The sequence below is a fragment of the Alexandromys fortis genome, unplaced genomic scaffold, assembly GCF_014885135.2.
Source record: "Alexandromys fortis isolate MF-2015 unplaced genomic scaffold, M_Fortis_MF-2015_v1.1 scaffold_147, whole genome shotgun sequence".
Lineage (NCBI taxonomy): Eukaryota > Metazoa > Chordata > Mammalia > Rodentia > Cricetidae > Alexandromys > Alexandromys fortis.
Window position 1 is genome coordinate 904,395 of NW_026068029.1, and position 19,609 is coordinate 924,003.

Here is a 19,609-nt window from a genome sequence, read left to right on the forward strand (position 1 = left end):
ATGTGCGTGTGTGCATGCATCTCTGAAATCATACACACATGAGCCACACTAAATGGACGTATCACGTTGTATTTATTTTTTTTGTATATATGTAACAACAATAATAATAGGGCTGGAGAGCTGGCTCAGTGGTTAAGAGCACTCACGGACTGCTCTTCCAGAGGACCTGCGTTCAATTCCCAGCACCCACATGGCAGCTCACAACTGTCTGTAAATCCAGTTCTAGGGGATCTGACCCTTCACACCAATGTATATAAAAATAAAGTTAAATAAATCATAAAACTATTCTTTAAAAAAATAATTAAGAGACCAGCAAATAGAGGGAAGAGACATGAGAAGGGTTGGAGGGAGAACAGGGAAGGAGGAGAGAAGTAATCTAATTATATTTTAACTTACATTTTTTTCTACAAAAATGTAATTATTGAGGCCAGCATGTCCTACATAGAGTTCCAGGATAGCCAGGTCTACATAGTAAGACCCTGTCTCAATAACAACAACAATGATAGTCAATGGTAACTGACAATAGTTTATATATGTATTTAGATTTACTATATATTTATTGCCATATATAATAAATATACTTAATATATATTTATTTATATATCATATAAAATGAGTTTACATATATATATATAAATAATATTTTCCCACTGAGGATATATCCCACTGAGGAGGAGGCATAGTCACTTTTCCCTCGTATTAAGTAGTAACTTGTGGTTTCTCTCCGCGGGTTATGCCAGAAACCGTGATATATGATTACATTGGTTTGTTACATTTATTTTATTGTGTGCTATGCTTATGCAAACTTCATATAGTAGTTCTGCTATCATAAAGGCCTCTAGACATAATCCCTCTGCCAGCCTGGTGCCAGCACATTAAAGATAATTCTGAATGCTGACTTTAATAGTTTTGATGGTTCGATTTTCTGGTGGGGGGAGAGGTGGCAGGGAGGAAACCAAAAGCACATTAAAGACCATGGAGTGCAGACTAAGTCCTGAGTGAATGGTGGTTGTTGGTATGAATGCAGCCATGTTCAGGATCCCATGCCTTGGACCCATGCATGTGGCAAAGTCTTCCCCAGGTGTGAGGCTAAGAGGGACAGCAAAGGCAGAAGGGCAAGTGTTGACAATGTGTACAGAAACTGGCAACCACAGCCTCCTCCTCCTGGATAACTGTAGCCTAAGACTGCTCACTTATAAGAGAACTTCTACTGAGATGACTTAAACCTGTCTCCTTATTCATATGTATACCATACACCCTACTCTTTATTCATCTGCATATGATATCCCCATTGCTTTGACTCAGATGTGTAAAATAAACACACTGAGGTTCCAGTTTGCTGTTGCAGTTGGTGACCTCCATGAGAATAGCACAACCTACCAGATCCCAGCTTTTCTGTATGTGTGTCTGTCTTTCTTTCATTCCCTCGTCAACCGGGTTAGGTCAATCCCCGAAGCTGTTCAGAGCATGGCAAAGGACCATGCTTTCCCTAAAACTCAGCTTGATTGAGAACTTTAAGGAGATTTGCAAAGGAAAAGTAAAAAACAAAAACATACAGGACCTTTAAATGTCCATCTAGAAACCCACCATAAACTGGAGAGTTCTGCCAGAGGGATGAGAAAACAAAGTTTCTTGTTTCCAATGTCATCCAAGATGAAGAAGCCCTCCTTTCTCAAGACTTTCTCTTCCTTGGGCAAGTCTTTCTTCATCTCCCTGACCTCCCTTCTATAAGCCAAACCCCACTGTGACTGTTTTGAACACATACAGTGTCAACGGAGCCCATAGTAACCACCACAGTTACAATCTCTCCCCATTGGCTACAATTTTGCAAAGCATCTCTCCCTTTCAGTTTCTGTGCATGTATGCATGCGCCTGTGTATGTGTGTGTGCATCAAAGGACAAATTACTGGAGTCAGTGCTCTCCTTCCACATGTACCTACGGATTGAATTTATATCCTCAGACTTGGTGGCAAGTGTCTTTACTTTGTTGAGCCATCTTCATAGCCTTGGCTTTGTAATTTTTGCAAAGAAAAGAATAACAAAAATACTATAGTTATTAAAACTCCTTGTTTCACCACGGTAGTTTCTCCAAGGCATTAACCTTTGTAATGATAAATTTCTTGTGGGAAAACATTTTTTGATAATGCAAAGGTCTTGTTCCTCATTTTTTTCCAGCCACTAGTTTTAGCTTCTATTGATAATTATTACCCGCAATGGTGACTATGTCTTTGCCATATGGTGATTCCCATCCCCTTAGTCCGAGTATATTTGTGTGTACTTATGTGAGGAGGGCAGAGGTTGATGTTGTGTCTTCCGCAATTACTCTTCATCTTTTTTTTTTTTTTTGAGGTAGGGACTCTTACTTATCCTGGAGATTACTAATCAGCTAGACTGACCAGCAAGTCCCCGGGATCCTCCCATCTCTGCCTCTCCAGCACCAGCAACTGTGTCCCATTATTTTCAGGGCTCCTTTTCCAATAATTAATTGGAATTGCAGTGCCAGGGAGCGCTGCTCCCTTCTTTTACTCGGTGGAGTCCTTGTGAAGGACTCATAGCTGTTTCTTTCCCATGGGCTATCACGTTCCACTCTCAGCACCCATTTCATCCTTCCTCCTCCTCTGTGGATGACAGAATAGGACAGAGCAGATGACCAAGATGTCAGTTCCAGGAAGAGGGGACAAGTCAGCTAAAGCACGTGAAGGAGCCTGTAAGAACTTTCAGGCACTTTCTCCTTCCGTGTTTCATTGACCATGGGGATCACAATTTCCAATATTACAGTACCTTTTATCTTGGGTTCCCAAGTGACCTCATAGAAATGGTACCTGGCCAATGCTGGACATTTGAGTGGAAAAGTCAACCTCCGTTTTTCTGATCGAATGATACTTTGAGGTTAACTTCTCAAAGCAACATAAACTCCTCCACTGTGGCTAATACAGTCCAAACTTTGAGAAGTCACCTGCAGAATTCCCTCGTTCTCCTAAAGGCTTGTGTCCTAATCTTTCTAGTGTTTGGGTTAAGAATGACAAACAGGAGATACAGGAATCTGCCTTTTCCCAAGAATAACAGCCAGAAGAATTGCTTGTCTAAAACTGAGTCCCCCATGAAAAGAAGCACACTAACAGGAAGTCAAAGGACAGATCAGCGCTAACACGGAGCTCTTATACTTCTATGGTCAATCATTAGTATTTACTTTCATTTACTTATTTTTATTTTTGAGACAGTTTCTCTGAGTAGCCCAAACTTGCCTTGACCTAAGGAGCCAGCCTGGCCACCGACTCCGGCGGCTATCAGCTTACCTCAGCCTCCCTAGAGAAGGAATGACAGGCACGTGCCACCACACCCAGCAACATCTAACAGCTAACTGTTAAATCTATTTTTGTTATTCTCACCCAAGTCAACGACGGCAACATTTTGTAAGGCTATGCGATCTTTTAAAAGACAAATCAGTGGCAGAACTATTTCTAGAAACCAGATGGTCGGTCTTTCTGCCCGACACCACGGCTTTTTTCTGTGTAACTGGGACAAGGCTGGAAAGCCGCACCACCGGCCCGACAGGGCAAAGAGGAGGACCCGCCTTCGCCCATTCGTCGCTGGCTGGTGGTGCACAGAGCAAGAGATAGGCCAGGCCTCCCCGAACCCCCACTTTCCCACGCAGGCGCCCTGGGGCTGGCTCCCGCCTCCTCACCCGCTAGCCGCGTAGTGACGGAAGGCGCCCACAGCCCCACCCCTTTTTTGGTTAATTCTTTAATGGGCGGTCGCAGGTTCCCGAGATGGGGGGGGAGCCTTCTCCGGCAGCCGTTCTAATTGGCCCACAGGCTGGCGCGGCGCGTGATGCCGTACCGACTCCGTCACTGCGTTTAGGGCGTGGTCTCGGCTCCGGGCGCCTCAAGGAGACTTGGGGACGCCCGAACCACTCCTTTTGAGTGCCCGGGTGCAGCTGCCAGCGCGTGAGTCTGCTGCGCTCCATGAGGAAGATGCTCGCCGCTGTGTCCCGCGTGTTGGCAGGCGCTGCGCAGAAGCCGGTGAGGCTGGGGTGGGGCTCGAGCCGGCCTGAGGCGGGGCGGGAGGAGGGCGGGCCGGACCCCCGGAGCACCCCGGGTGCCGGGGGTGACGAGCTACGGAGCTCGCGTGGGCCTCCTGCGAGGTGCGTGTCGTCACGGCCTGAGGCGGAGGGGCTTGAGAACCACCCGGTCCACCGCACCTCCCCCAATCCCCACTGGCGGAGCTTCTCGCTGGCTCCCCAGCAGCGCCCCAGAACCGTCCGCTGCTTATGGGACACCGGGAGGCGGAGCTTGGGCTTGCTCCAGCCTCCATGGACTCCGGTGACTTGCACTCTCCTCCTGGTCATAGCTCGTGGCCAAGTGGCCACGTAAGACGAAATAAAGAACTCGCAGTCCCAGTAGCCGGATGATCCGTGCACAGCCCAACTTCATCATTTACTAGTATCGAGTCCTTGCCAACAAGGAGAAAAGAGTTTTGTTTTTTCAATCGTCCCAGGGCCCAATTTCCTCATCTCAGTAATGGAGATACTAAGAACGCTACTTTATGGGATTATCCTGAGTAGGAGAGTAGCACGTGTGCCAACCTTTCTGCCTGGCATTTGGCACGTACGGGTGCCCAGCTGGGTGAGCATTTATGGATCACCTGTGCTCGCTCGGGCCTGAGCAGGGTTCAGACGGGGTCAGGCTCACGGAAAACAAACTTCCTCTACTCCCTGCTCATCTGAGGTTGTTTTTGGCAGTCAGTTTTAGAGCAATCGAGCATAACCCAGAGGAAGCCGCCTTTACCCTTAAATACACAGAGGCTTAGAGTTCAAAGTAGCGAAAGAAAATAGCAATGGTTCTCGGAGGGTAGGGATTAGAGGTTACGGCTTAACTTATGGCCCGGGTTTTGAGAGGTTCTGAACACCTAAGCTTTTAGCATTTTGACCTCTAGCCGCCCAGAAGTTGCGTTTTCTTGGTGTAACTGCCACCAGGCTTTGACTTGTAATTCTGGTTCTATCGATTTCTTCAGGATTTGATGCAGTTCTGCTTAGTTTGGGGAGGTTGTGGGAAGGTTAAAGGTGTACTTCTCTAGGAATTCCATTCAGTAAAAGAAAAACACCTTTTGATTGAGTAAATGCTGTATTCCTGTGTGAATCTGAATCGACAGTACAGCACACTTCTTAATGTGCCTTTGCATATGTGTATGGCATTTCCTGAGCTTTTATAGTATGTGTCCTGAATTCGGCCAGAATCTTCACAGGTGTTCAAACTGCATTCCTAAATTTTAATTGGTTTGAACAAGTTTCTTCTGTGTAGAAATACTTAAAGGGGAATTTCTTTATACCTTGGAGATTGGGCATTAAATAAAATTGAAAACTAAAAGAAGCTTTGTTTCCCTCAGTGGAAAAGGGAAGAGCCAGTTCTTAACTAAATCAAGAGTTTGAAGAAGTTGAATTAGAATCTGAAATCAATAAAATTTCTACCTTCTACTTTTAAGACATGTGCTCCGTCCCCTTTTGGAGTCTAGAGAGCAATGGGAGATGGGAAACCCCCTTAAATCTTTGTTAGACACTACACACTAATCTTAGGTGTATTTCTTTGTCTGAAAGTCAAGTTTACCATTTCCTTTAATCACCTTACAGCAGAAAAAAAAATTGAATTCTAGAGTCGAATTCACCATAGAAAGAACCCTGTTATTTTCTCACTTGGTGGTGGTATTGTGTAAACTCTCCAGTAGCTAGTTTTTGAATTTTTTTTCTTTTGAGACAAGGGCTTTTGCTATGTATCCTAGACTGGCCTCGAACTCAGATCTGCTTACATCCTCTACCTCCTGACTGCTTGCATTAAAATCTTGTGTCCCCACATCCGGCATGCTAAGGGTGGGGAACAGCTTGACCTGTCTTTGTCTCTTTCTTTAAGGGGCTCACTGTGTAGCTCTGGCTAGCCTCCAATCACAGAGATGAGCCTGCCTTTGCCTCCTGAGTGCTGGGATCAAAGACGAGCACCATTATGCTTGGCTGTTTTCTTTGTGAGCATACTTGTTACATGCTAATTAGGAACCAGTCCTGAAGCCTTTCATAATGTTGATAACTTAAATTTCACCTTTCATCTCCAAGTAGATCTCTAAACTCTGTTGTGTCTTTTTAGAGTTTGCAATTCTGAGGAATTGCAGATCTCTCTTTTATTGCAGCCTGTGTAATACAACATAGCTCATTTTTAGTTTTTCATGTTATACATGTGGAAAGACTTTAAATGTAATTTAAACCTTGCAAAAATACCCTTACAAACAGTAAGCAGTGGCTCATTAAATTTGTATAACTAGGGCTGCAGTGGCCAAGATCCTCTGTGGGAGAATGAAGGATTAGGCATTTGCTTTTTGATAGCTAAGATAATGTGCCTAGTTAATCCCCTAACTTCCTCTGAGGCCTCTGCCTGTTTTGTGCCTTTGCTCTTTTTATTAATTATTTCCCCCTTAAAAATTAGGCAAGTGTGAAGATTTACCTCAGGCCTGTCTCATCACTGTTGGATGTGCAACTTTGAAATGGATTACAAAAATGTGCTTTTACTTTTCAATGAGGTTGAGAGCTTTCAGAGCTTTTTAAGACTGAGCTGCATTTAAAATTTTTATTTTGCCTTATTGCTTGTATTTGTTATGCTCCCTTTTGTGAGATTTTTACCATCAATAACTTTTTTGCCTTTGCATATTGGAGGTAAGGTTTTTAATTCATGTTGGTACATTCTGAGAGTTCTTAAATACTTTTGAAAATTCTGTATTTAGATACTTACAAGTTTTTATTGAATAAATTGTTCAAGGTCTCCAAGAAAGGAATTTCATTAGGGGCTGAAGTCTAGCTCAAGAGATAGAACATTTACATAGTATATGTAAGGTCATGTGTTTAATTCCCAGTATCCCACTCCCCACAAAAGAAAACCCAACAAGAATTCCATTTAAGCAGAATTCTTTTTGTTTGGTGTCCTGTCCCCCCACCCCCTGAATTTTGCTGTTACTGCCATGGCTAACCTGGAACTCACTTTGTAGACCAGGCTGATTTCACAGAGATCCTCCTGCCTGCCTGTGCCTCCGGAATGTTGGGATTAAAGGTGTATGCCAACACGCCTGGCTTTATAAATTTTACCTTGAGAATTTATCTTTGCTACCAACTCCTGGGTGGGTTGTGAGAAAAAAAGGAATAAAAAGGAAAGGTTATGACTGCTCCTTGGTATGGTGGACGACGACGGGAAAGTTTATTGTAGATTTGTGGGAGAGCATAGTCAGAAGCAGGGATGTCTGGGAGAGTCCTGAGTGGACATGACCAGACTGAGCTGTACCATGTGGGAGAGGGGGAACCAAGTGCAGCTGCCAGGAGGCCAAAGATAAAAAAAGGGGAAGGGTAACCACAGTGTCTGGAGTATATAGGGAAGAGCCTCTGGGGGAAGGGCAGCCCAGCTCCTGGGTGGGAGAGTTCTGGGTAGGGAATGCTGTGGACTGAGGAATGCTGAGATGACCTGGCAGGTCGAGCTTTGATGTGTTAAATAGGCACCTCAGCTTTGGTGGGGGTAGTCTCTGCCCTAAATTGTTCCCCAAACTAGTTTCTGTAGTTGTATCCAGAAACTTAGTTTGCAATAGAGTTTCTGGCTCCACAGAATAATTAAACTGTCAGAAGTTGCACAACCATTTGTTTGCTACTTGATTGGCTTCAGGTTTAGGGTTTTTTTTTTTTTTTTTTTACATTTTTCTTCATTTTAAGATAGCTAACACATGCTCTGTACCTCTGATTTAACTGAAGGATCCGTTACTGGTATTTAGAGTTTTCCTTGGGTAGTGCCTTTGCCTTTGTTGGCTTTTTCAGATAATAATACAGCAGTTGCCATATTGTGCCCCTCCCCACCTTGTGTCCACGGCTTTGCAAATTTCCGTAGTTTCAGCTCCCTGTTATAAGGTGTGGTTTGAAAAGTTCCAGAAAGAAATAATTCATGAGTTTTCTAAGCTCTGTGCTGTTCTGACTAGAATGACACAATCTTCCATTGTCCAGATTAGGATGTAAATAATCCCTTCGGCCAGGTGTCCACTCTGTCTACTCCACCCACCCAGTTGTTCATCACCACGAGTCATCTTGACTATCATCAGACCAGCTGCCTTTCTGTCACAGCACTCACACTGAATTAAGTGTGAGCAGTGGTCTTAGGCTTCTACTGAGTGTCTAAACTATATCCTGTCTATAGATAAATAGAGGCTACCGCATGCCTGTAATTCCAGCATTGGGAGGTGGAGGCAACAGAAAAGAGCAGGAGAGAGATAAGTAGGTCTTAAATCTGCCTGTTGGCTCCTAAACTTGGAGGTAATAGCTAGCTAGAGTGCTGACATTAACTCCTCACCAAGGTCAAGTCCAGTGCTGCAAAATATATTGGGTTACACATTGAACATTCTTTTTTTATGGGATCTCCAGGAAAAGAAATGATGTGAGTTTACATGTAAGTATGTGAAAATGTGGCAGCCAGTGGCTAGAATAGAATAACTGTTTTTGTGGTCTGTCACTTAGAATGTTTTTGTTGTACTTGAATTTGTTCAGTTATGAGGGTAGAAAGGAATCAGTAACTCTTAAGTAGCAGTCAGGGGAATACTGTTTTAAGAGAACATTCTTCTATTATGGGGCTCTAACAGGAGACTTCTCAAAATTTAGACTGCACAAGTTATACAGTGGCTGGCCCAAGTCCATGGTTTTTGACAAGCATTAACATGTTTTTCACTAAGGTATTTATGTCATACTTTGAATGTTTTTTTTTCCCGTCATGGTTATATGTCATAGAAAAGTACTTGCCTTAAATAGGGATTAACATAGTTTTATTTGAAGTATTTTCAAATAAACCTTAAAAAGCCCACACAATCTAGTTTCTTCAATTTGACCATTGTTATTGTTCTCACTGTAATTGCTTTGAAAACAAAATGGAAAGTGGATAGACTTGGCGTTTGCCACCTTTCTTTTTTGCTTTCAGATAGTGATGAGGCTGTGTTCAAAATCCATGCTTTAAGTATGGATTCATGATAGTAATGACTTACTCTGGACAGTTAAACAGAAGTAATGAATTTATTTGCATATTTCTGTTTTCTAGGCAAGCAGAGTGCTAGTAGCTTCCCGTAATTTTGCAAATGATGCTACATTTGAGATTAAGGTAAGAGTGTTTGACTTTGTGCTTCTAGTTTTTTCACAGGTACTGATACAGTTTCACTTTCAAGGAGTTGATACTGGCTCTGTGAAGGCAGGGTTACTTTCTTTCAAATATTCTAGAACCAAGGGTTCAGAGAAGTTTAGCAATAGTAACTTGCTGGCAGTTTAAAGGATACAGGCTTTAAAAATAAACTCCAACAGGGTTGTTCAACCTCTTCACATTCTGACATGTTGTCACCTACAAATACGTTGGGTTGACCTGATAGCTATCTTGGCAAATGGACCTTCTTGAGCCAGAGATTGGATGTACCTTTGGTAGGGGGTGGGATTCAGTGAAACATTGATGACCATAAATTTAAGGAATCAGAAGCATTTTGAAGCACTGTTTTTCTTTTAGAGGCAGTTTCATGGAGCCTCAGTTAATCCCAAACTTCTATCTAGCAAAGAATAACCTTGAATTCTTATTCCTCCTGCCCTCACCTTTCGAGTGATGGGATCAAGGTTTTCTCACACATTATTCTTGAAGCACCGCTGAGGCATGCATTTCTTTGCTGTAGTTCAAGTTGTGTATTATTTGTGTGGAGTTGGATCTTAGAATGCATCAGCAGTATTTGTGGAGTAGTAACTGGAGGGTGACTACCTTATTTAATTTCAGAAATGTGACCTTCATCGGCTAGAAGAGGGCCCTCCAGTCACCACAGTGCTCACCAGAGAGGATGGGCTCAAGTACTACAGGATGATGCAGACTGTGCGGCGAATGGAGCTAAAGGCAGATCAGCTATATAAACAGAAAATTATCCGTGGTTTCTGTCACTTGTGTGATGGTCAGGTAAGTGGTAGGTTTGTTAGAAAGCTATGCATGTTATTAGGATACTTAAATAGGTTTCTTCTTTATGCCTTCTTCCCCTGTCACCTCTTTTCTTTGCCTTCATCCTAGGCTTTTAGAATTTCAAAACCACCATTTAGTGTGTGTGTGTGTGTGTGTGTGTGTGTGTGTGTGTGTGTGTGTGTGTGTGGCGGGGGTATTTATGTGCCACCCTGTGTGTGAGTATGTATGTGTGGTGGTGGGGGGGGGGTCAGAGGACAGGTTGCAGAATTTGGTTCTTCCCTTCTACCATATGGGTTCCAAGCTTGATATCAACCTCCTTTAACTCACCGAGTTCTTTCTCACTGTCCAAGCTGGCTTGAATCCCCTGAACCTTGACAGTGCTGCCTCATCCCCCAGAATGCTGGGATTATAAGCATGAGCCACCACACTTAGCTTTAAGTATGGTTTCTGTTTATTGGTTTTCACCCTGCTTCTTGGGTCAGAAGGATTTGAAGTAGGGATTTCAAAATAAAACTAGAATGCTAGGACCCACTATGAATTGTAGGCATAAGAATTTATTCACACTTAGCATTTCTGAATTTTATATCTGTTCTTAGAATTTTCTTTTAAAATTTGCTGGAACCCCACACATCTATGCTGTATGCATTCTTGGGGAAAGGGCTATTTTGTTGTTTTATGAGTGTGAGTGTGAGAAAAAAAGAGAGAGGGAGAGAGTGTGTTCCATTTGTGACAAAATAGCCAACAGAAGCAACATAAGGAAGTGTTTATTTTAGCTCACAGCTTGAAGGTACAGTCCATCTTGGTGGGGAAGGCATGGCTGTAGGAGCTGAGTTACCTGGTCACATGAATGTGCAGTCAGGAAGCAGAGATGTGAATGCTGCCGCTTACCTTGCTTTCTCCTTTTTTATTTAGTCTGGGATCCTGTGCTATGGGATGCTGCCATCCACATGTAGGGGTGGGTCTTCCCACTTCTGACCAAGAAATTTCCTCATAGACATGCCCAGAGCTTTGTCTTCTAGGTGATTCTAGAACTTTTTAAGTTGACAGTAACTGGTTCCAAATTTAGCAGTCTGCAGAGCTAGCTAGGTAGAATAAATGAGTGAAGTCAGTTATATATAACAATATGAACAACGGTAAGATGGATCAGTGCGGAGCTGGGATGGTTAGGCCCCATCCAGAGAAGCCACGACTTGGTTTCAGTCAGTTACTTCCATGTGGAAACACAGACCTAAGACTTCTTTGGTTTGCATGCATTTTGTCAATTTTTTAATGTTGGCATCTAACTGGCAAATTATATTTTAAAATTCTGTCCAGGCTAAAGGAAACAGCACATTTGTGGATTGGTTATGGCTTCTGATTTAGACCTTACCCTTTTCTTTTAATGAAAAATATTTTTTTGGAGTTACTAATGACAGGTTCACTGATCCATGTGTGGTTTTGGAATTATTTATTTATTTTGTTTTATGGTCTGTTTTGGTTTTTTGAGACAGTTTCTTTGTGTAGCTCTGGCTGTTCTGGAAACTCACTCTGTAGACCAGGCTGGCCTCAGTCTCACAGAGACCTACCTGCTTCTGCATCCTGAGTGCTGGGATTAAAGGTGTGTGCCACCTGACCAGCTTGATCCATGGTTTTTAAATTATTGAATCTAATAGAAATTCTTTATTCAAATATAAATAATGGCATTGCTTCGTGGTTCTTCCTTTACTCCAGGAAGCCTGCTGTGTGGGCCTAGAGGCCGGCATAAACCCCACGGACCATCTCATCACAGCCTATCGAGCTCATGGCTTCACCTTCACTCGGGGCCTGCCTGTCCGAGCAATTCTTGCAGAGCTAACAGGTTTGCTGTGGATTTACAGGGAAGGGATATAGTGAGTGGGGGAAGTTTTCAAATATCTTTCATTAAGTTGCTAAGCATTATGAATTAGTGGTAAAATCTTAGAACTTTCATTTTTGAAACAATCAAGCCTTCTGGTATGTATCCTGGTACCTCTGTTGTGACTTTGAGTAAACCATTTATGAGGTCATCTGGACCCTCAGGTGAAATTGGAAAATAAGGTTTGCTTTCACTAAAGCATGAGAAATCTAACAGAGAAAGTAATTGGGTTGAAGTACTTTGAAATGTAGGCAGATTCTAGATAATGTGTGTACTCCCTCTAAACCTAGTGTCAAAAATACTTTGCTAACATCTGAAGGTAACAAGCCATTAGAAAGCAGGCACCATTGGATTAGCCTAACCTTATCACAGACGTGGAGATGAGGAGGTGTGTTTTCCTGGAGGGACAGACAATTGGATTGGGTGGTGGTTATTGCTTTGTGTGGTTGTTTCTATTTATGCTTGGTGTGTGTGCTGCCATTTCTAGGACGAAGAGGAGGTTGTGCTAAAGGGAAAGGCGGATCGATGCACATGTACGCCAAGAACTTCTATGGGGGCAATGGCATCGTTGGAGCTCAGGTAACTGAGGAAGAGCACATGCTTTGATACATTTGATCCTGGCCTGTGTCTTCAGGACCTTCTTCACCCCAGAGAACTTCTGTAATTTCAGAGGATTTAAGTAATTTGGGAGTTTGGTTTGTCTTTACTTACTGCCTTTTATCTTCCCATCTGAGGAATTAAGTAGATTTGGGTAGTGATTTAAGGTTTGTTGTTTTTGTTAGAGTAAGAGCCTATAGTGGTGGAGCTATCCTTTCATCTTTTATATTTCAGTAAAATCAATGGCTCATCACTTCAACTTCACTCACTCTGACATACTCATAGGCAGTGCTAGCAATGGGATCCAATTACAAGTGAGGGGCTTGTTAAATTGACAGCCTAAGAAAAAAAGCAAAAACCTTACTTTCATGAATAGGAAGTCCTTGTTCTCATCAATTAATGAGAAGTGAAGCATCAACAGCATGCAACAATATCCACTACAGTAGGTTTTATTATAGATCTAGGCTTCGTTTTTTTTTATCTTGTTGTGACCAGTAGTTAAATCTTTGGGTGCAGAAATCAGAAACAATATAGGATTTATTCATGTTTTGTTCAAAATAACAGGGTAGGTAGATAGTGACAGGGTTAGGAATGAAGACTCGCAGCACTAGTTTAGCTTCCCGTATTCTCCAGGCATTGAAATTTAAAGGCATTCTTACTCAGATTAATTTGTACAGTTTTCTTGGTTGTTCTTTATGTTAGGTGCCCCTAGGAGCAGGGATTGCTCTGGCCTGCAAATACAATGGAAAAGATGAGGTCTGTTTGACATTATATGGCGATGGCGCTGCTAATCAGGTAAGTGCATCTCTTAATTTCCAGAAACAATTACTTTTATGTCCAAGTTGTGACTGGCCATATTTGGATTTATAAAGAATTGTTTATTAATTGAAATAGCGTTTCATGTGGCTGACTCACATGGGAGATTTACCTCTTGACATGAGCCTTCTAAGGGTACATTTCTGTGATGATGTCTCTTTGCGTTACATTTATGCTTTGCAAATATGCTCTGTGGTGGGAGATTTTTTTTTGTAATTTCTCTTTAAAAGGTCTACTTATTTCTAGTTTTGCCTGCATGTGTGTTTGTGCACTGCATGTGTGCCTGGTGCCAATGGAGGTCAGAAGGTCCCCTGGAACTGGGGTTAAGGACAGTTGTGAGCTGCCATGTGGGCACTGGGAACTGCACTTAGGTCCTCTACAAGAGCAGCAAGTGATCTTTATAGCTGAGCCATAGGTCCAGCCTTGTTGGCTAAATGTAGACCATTACAAACCAATAGTGTGATACAGAAACTCTTCACTTGGACTTGAATGCAATACTCCTATAATGTCTGAACCTTGGCTCTTGGTTTCTTTGCTCATCCTATCTTGGTCTCAGTGTAATCACCAGTCTCTGGACAGCACTTAGTGAGACCCTGTCCTGGATGCCGAATCTCAGATGCTGCTGGTTCACTCTGATTATCTGGTCAATTGAGTGTGACAGATTAATAGCAGAGCGTAAAACTAATTGGTAACTTGGTGCTTTTCCATGTTCCTCTTTGCAGTGTGTTCTATTTTAGTAGATCCCCCAAAATGTATACTAGATACAGTACACACCACGTCTCCCTACCATAGCAGCACGGGCTCCTTTCCCTCACCACCAGAAACTTGGTTATAAAGATGAGGCTGTTTGGCCTTAGTGTAAGCTCTCTGTGTTAGGCAGAGCAACAACTATTAGGAATGGTGAAAAAAGTCTAGAGAAATAAATTAAACCACTTGCATTTTATATAATGCTTTTAGGGTCAAATATTTGAAGCTTACAATATGGCAGCATTGTGGAAACTACCTTGTATTTTCATCTGTGAGAATAACCGCTATGGCATGGGGACATCTGTCGAGAGAGCGGCGGCCAGCACAGATTACTACAAAAGAGGAGATTTTATTCCTGGACTGAGGGTAAGGTTCCTTATTGTAGAGACAGAACCATACCCTATCAGCTAGATGTTCTACAGTTTTGTCACATTATGCTTGAATTGGTCATTAAAAGTTGAATGGGCACTTGGGAGGCAGAGGCAGGCGGATCTCTGTGAGTTTGAGGCCAGCCTGGTCTACAGAGCTAGTTCCAGGACAGGCTCCAAAACCACAGAGAAACCCTGTCTCGAAAAACCAAAAAACAAAACAAAACAAAACAAAACAAAACAAAAAAAGTTGAATGGGAGGGCAGGAGGTGTGGCTTAGTGGCAGAACACTTGCCTAGCACGAGTTAGGTCCTAGATTCCATTCTTCAGCACCACAATAAAAGTTAAATGGATCTGGATAGTTCATTTACATTCTGCCCATCCCCCATTTATTAACAGGTAGATGGAATGGATATCTTGTGTGTCCGAGAGGCAACAAAGTTTGCAGCTGCATATTGTAGGTCTGGTAAGGTAAGATGAGATTTTTTTATAGGCTTTTAGGTTACAGGTTTATAATGGCATTCACTTCAGTTAAAAGAAGCCTTTCCAGATGGCTGTTGGAGCTATCCTGGGGTAATGACTAAATGAGCTCTCTGAAACAAGCAGAGTCCAATGAGATAGCATGATCTTGACTCACCTAGTAAACACTCCATATTTCTCTATTCTTGCATTTCCTTGGCATTTTGCCTCTGTCTTCACTTTGACATTAATTTGAAAACCTCTTTTTGTCTTTTGGCTTGGTTAATTATATGTTCCCACCCCTCTGTTAATCATAAGCCCCTTGAATGATCAAACTTTGGATCTCCACAGTGCTTAATTTTACTTAGACTGCATTTGAATGCCTATTATATATCTTGCTGCTTTACTTGACAGTGTATAGCAGGGAGGGAGAGGGGAACAGTGAGACTGGCTTAAAAGGAGCTTCAAGTAGTTAAGTTTAACTGGTTGTTCTAAGCCCGGAAAACATGCCCCTGCAATTTACTTTTGTTAAAATTGAGAAGGAAGAAACATGACATAAATTGGTGTTAAGAATCAGTCTGGGTGGTACACGCCTTTAATCTCAGCACTCAGGAAGGCAGAGGCAGCGAATCTCTTGAGTTTGAGGCAGTTCCAGGACAGCCAGAGCTGTTACACAGAGAAATGCTGACTAAAAAAAAAAAAAAAAAAAAAAAAAAAAAAAAAAAAAGTCAACCAGTAAACTCTTGACAACTCAGCTGATACATAGAAGGTGGGTAAGAATGTACTGGATGTCGCGGGGTGTGTGTGTGTCTCCATTTGAGGCAACAATTCTTGGCATATATCTTCGTAGTCTTAACCATTTATGGCTCTATTTTAGGGGCCCATCCTGATGGAGCTACAGACTTACCGTTACCATGGACATAGTATGAGTGACCCTGGAGTCAGGTAAAGTTCATGGGGTATCTTGATTGTGGTTTCCATGGTGGCTGGGCAGGCTTTGGGCTACTTAAATAAAACAGTAGAGTAACTTTTTCATTGGCTCTTAACAACCAAATAAAATTGTTGGCATCAAGTGGTTGTTTTGAGGCTTAGTCTGAAAGAAGCTTGAAGATCCCTACAGTGTATCCTATATGTTATGCCCTATATGTTAGCATGAATATGAGCAGTCATTTAAAAAAGAACACATTATGTAACTAAATTGCAGTGTGGAACTGTCAATGTAAGGCAGGTAAGAGAATTATTTTAGGTGTCATTTAGTTTGTGTGGGCATCACCCCAAATTCAGGCATGGCAAATTCTACTTGGAGAGGACTGAGATTTGAAAGTCTCACTGGTAGGGAGCAAGGCTAACTGCTACATGGAAAGTTTAAGTTGTTCCTTTTTCTTTTAGCTCTAGCATGTAATGATGAATTAGTAGACTTAACAGTTTAGAAGTGGTCAGTTTAGTCGAACTTTAGTTCAGCCCTTGTAGAATGGACCAAGGTAGTAGCTCTCAACAACACTTTCACAGGGGTCACGTACCAGATAGTTACGTTATAGTTCTTAACAGTAGCAAAATTAGTTATGAGGTAGCCATGAAGATAATGTTCACCACAACATGAGGAACTTTATTAAAGATATTAAAGAGTTACAGCATTAGGAAAGTTGAGTTACATACAGCATTAGGAAAGTTGAGAACCACTGGACTAAGGGAAACAATCAGAAACTTGGTGTGTTTAGGATTTTGCTGGTCATGCTGCTTTGGGGTCTTAGTGAGAAAGGCAAGGTGCAGTTATTTCCTGCTTGGTATGATGCTTCAGGAGGAAGAGACCTGGTCAAGTCATCCTCATCAACTTAGACCTTGAAACCCCCATACATGCTTCAGCATTGCCAGGGCATAAGTTTCATTCATTCACGATGCTTCAAAAGTCTAGAATTATCACCACTGCCAGCTCTTCCTTGCTCCATCTATGTAAAAAAAAAAAAGTGAGGCTAAATGTGTAAAACTGGTGACCCTCTCTTCCAGGTCAAAGAAGCAAATACTTACTTGGTCCTTGTTAGAATGCCAGTAAAGCCCCAAGTTACAGTGAATAGCTTTCTATAAAAGATGCCTACCACCCTAACTATTCTCACAGTGGCATCAGTATTAGCTTGTTCCTTCCTCTCTTTCAAAAATATACTCATACTTCACAAAGTTCTCAGGCACTGTTCCTAAGGGTCTATCACCGCATCTCCCTTCCCCATAGTTACCGCACTCGAGAAGAAATCCAGGAAGTAAGAAGTAAGAGCGACCCTATTATGCTTCTCAAGGATAGAATGGTGAACAGCAATCTTGCAAGTGTTGAAGAATTAAAGGTACAGTTGCTCTTGGAGGTTTAAGTCTGGTTTTAAAGGTAGGTTCACTGACTAATTTCCCACACCTCACAAAATGTCACTCCTAGGTGGCCAGAAAGTTGAGTTTTTTTTCAAAAAAAAAAAAAGCATTCTGATGAGGTTATTGTTGAATCTGAAGTCTCACAGATTGGTCTTTCTTCTGAGAATTAAAGAGTTGCAGGATATGACTTGGTAAAGTGCTTGCCGCAGAAGTATGAGGATATGAGTCTGGACTCCCAGCACCCACATCTAATGGGCACAGTGGTGCATGTGTGCAACTCTAGCTCTGGATTAGAAAGAGGTGAAGACAAATGCTTTTGAGTGTGCTGGCCAACTGGTGAGCTCTGTGCTCAATGATAGATAGATATCCTGTGTCAAAAAAAGAGAGTAATAGACATTCGTACAAAAACTTTTATTTCCGCCCCCTTTTTCCCTAAAAATATCCTTTGCATGTGTAATTTATATGTCTTTAAGTGGTGAAGAGTCACATGTTATATAGTAACAGGTTCTCAGACTTTCTAGTTGGTTCCAAAGCTGCCTTTGATTGAAAAAATCTCTTGCATTGTTTAGGAGATTGATGTGGAAGTGAGGAAAGAAATCGAAGATGCTGCCCAGTTTGCTACAGCTGATCCAGAGCCACCCTTGGAGGAACTAGGCTATCACATCTACAGTAGTGATCCTCCCTTTGAAGTGCGTGGTGCCAACCAATGGATCAAGTTTAAGTCCGTCAGTTAATGGGAAACTGAAATGAATGGGGGCTCATCATCCACTGTAAGAACTCTTTGTGCTTTCAACTTTAAGGACAGGAAATACCCAGACAAAGTCTTGAAGACATGTAAATTAAGAAAGAGTAAGTTGCATGCAGTTTATATGTTGTATCCATGTGAATAAGAGTGTAATGAATTTGTATAGGATTTGAAATGGATAATGAGTGTTTATACCTTTCCCTCATCATATACCACAGATATGTCCTGGTGGCATGCTGGAATTAGTACAATGCACAGGTAGAAGAGTAGCAGCCACCCTGCATTGCGGAGGCTGTCATCTGTTAGCACTGACCATGTCTCTGTGATCAAAGGCTATTATATAATCAAAGATAAAATAATTTAATTTTCTCCTTTTAGACATTTAACAAACATGAACTTGTACTCCCATTGCAAGGCACACTTTAAGAATTATGCTTTATCTTTCCAGCAGTAGTTACTATAAGGTATGCTGTTCAATGTACGAGGTCATGGTTGATGTTACATACAATCCTGTTTATAAACAAGGACGGTCTAAAATTATACATGCTGGAATTTCTATGTAAACGCAGGATTTGTGTGTACACGAACAGAAGCTTTGACCATGAGCAGGTGGTAGGGTATTTGCTTATTCTTTCGAGCTTGGCTCAGTGTGAGGACTCCTGCATTTGTCTTCTGTGCTGGGAGACTGCATGCCAGAGCCTACAGAGAACACCACCGCTGCAAAAGAAAAGCAAATTTGAAAACAGCCACCTCACAAATAGGGGAAGCAAGCATTCAATCTACAGGATTACATTTGCCAGATAAATGCTCTTTCAAAATATAATCTAACAAAGTGTTTTCTTTGTCTGAACCTGGTGCCATACGAGTGTTGGTGGCTCTGTGTAGAGGTGTGGGCATTTAAACAAGAGTGGAAGATAATTTAAGATCAGAGGAAGCTACCACCATTTTGTTTTTCTACTTCACTAAGACCTTCCAAGACTCAAACTATTTGGAAGCTCTTACCGTAATCTAAGGCACCTTAGGTCTTCCTTAGTAATGTCATTGAGAATATCAGAAAGTGTATAATCTTCTTCAACAATCTGAAACAATGATTCAGTTTATGAGATAAGCAGCTTTTCAACAATATCATAGGAATATTTGATTTAGAAATTTACCTTTTCTATTGTATTTGCATCCACTCCTTGTAGTTGCAACCAGTCTATAAGCTCTCTGTCTGTTCCCAGTTCATCAGGGGGTGCTGGATTCTCTGTACCACCTATAATGATTCCAATTTTGTTTTATTGTATAGTAATGTATAACCATAAACTACTTCGAAAGTAACAAAGTGGATGTAATGACATATCCAAACAGAATGTAAATGTGATGTGAAAAGGAAATAAACTTTCTGACTCAGCTACTTTTACCATTCTTGGGTTCCCTCCAGAGAGTAGAATCATCTCTATCTACACTGAAACTCAAGTGTTAAGATTTGGTGGCATAGCTTTATGTCCAGTTCTTTATCCCAAGAGCTACTTTTAAGGGGCAGATTTGAGAGTCATTCTAATTTAGGTATCCTCTGTGACACAAAATCGTGGGACTGTCATAGTCAAGACACTTTTGTTACCCTTCTGGGCTCTTCCCTGTCCATCGTTATTTCTGTCCAGTTTTACCGACTAGAATCAGTATACTATAT

The 19,609-nt window shown here is 41.8% G+C and overlaps 2 protein-coding genes across 3 annotated transcripts in view; one reads left to right on the forward strand and one right to left on the reverse strand.

Annotated features, from left to right (window-relative positions):
- The first annotated feature begins 3,851 nt into the window (after positions 1-3,851).
- Pdha1 (pyruvate dehydrogenase E1 subunit alpha 1) lies at positions 3,852-19,330 on the forward strand. The gene is made up of 11 exons (XM_050164358.1): positions 3,852-4,022; positions 9,096-9,155; positions 9,807-9,980; positions 11,691-11,817; positions 12,341-12,432; positions 13,153-13,245; positions 14,224-14,379; positions 14,781-14,852; positions 15,718-15,785; positions 17,065-17,173; positions 17,762-19,330. Exons 1-11 carry the CDS (start codon positions 3,966-3,968, stop codon positions 17,924-17,926), a joined length of 1,173 nt encoding a protein of 390 aa, XP_050020315.1. The 5' UTR covers positions 3,852-3,965; the 3' UTR covers positions 17,927-19,330.
- Map3k15 (mitogen-activated protein kinase kinase kinase 15) overlaps positions 19,080-19,609 on the reverse strand; it is a 124,857-nt gene continuing 124,327 nt past the window's right edge. The window contains exon 27 of one of the 2 annotated variants that reach the window (XM_050164357.1): positions 19,080-19,192. In XM_050164357.1, the coding sequence (XP_050020314.1) occupies positions 19,080-19,192 (113 nt within the window). The remainder of the gene's footprint in view (positions 19,193-19,609) is intronic. The other variant, XR_007595734.1, reaches the window with a different exon arrangement.

Bases quoted from the DNA above. Each gene is read 5' to 3' on its own strand.
- Pdha1 (XM_050164358.1), top strand. From the start codon at position 3,966: ATGAGGAAGATGCTCGCCGCTGTGTCCCGCGTGTTGGCAGGCGCTGCG. The intron at 12,433-13,152 runs GTAACTGAGGAA...TCTTTATGTTAG, and splicing joins ATGGCATCGTTGGAGCTCAG to GTGCCCCTAGGAGCAGGGAT. The intron at 14,853-15,717 runs GTAAGATGAGAT...GCTCTATTTTAG, and splicing joins CATATTGTAGGTCTGGTAAG to GGGCCCATCCTGATGGAGCT.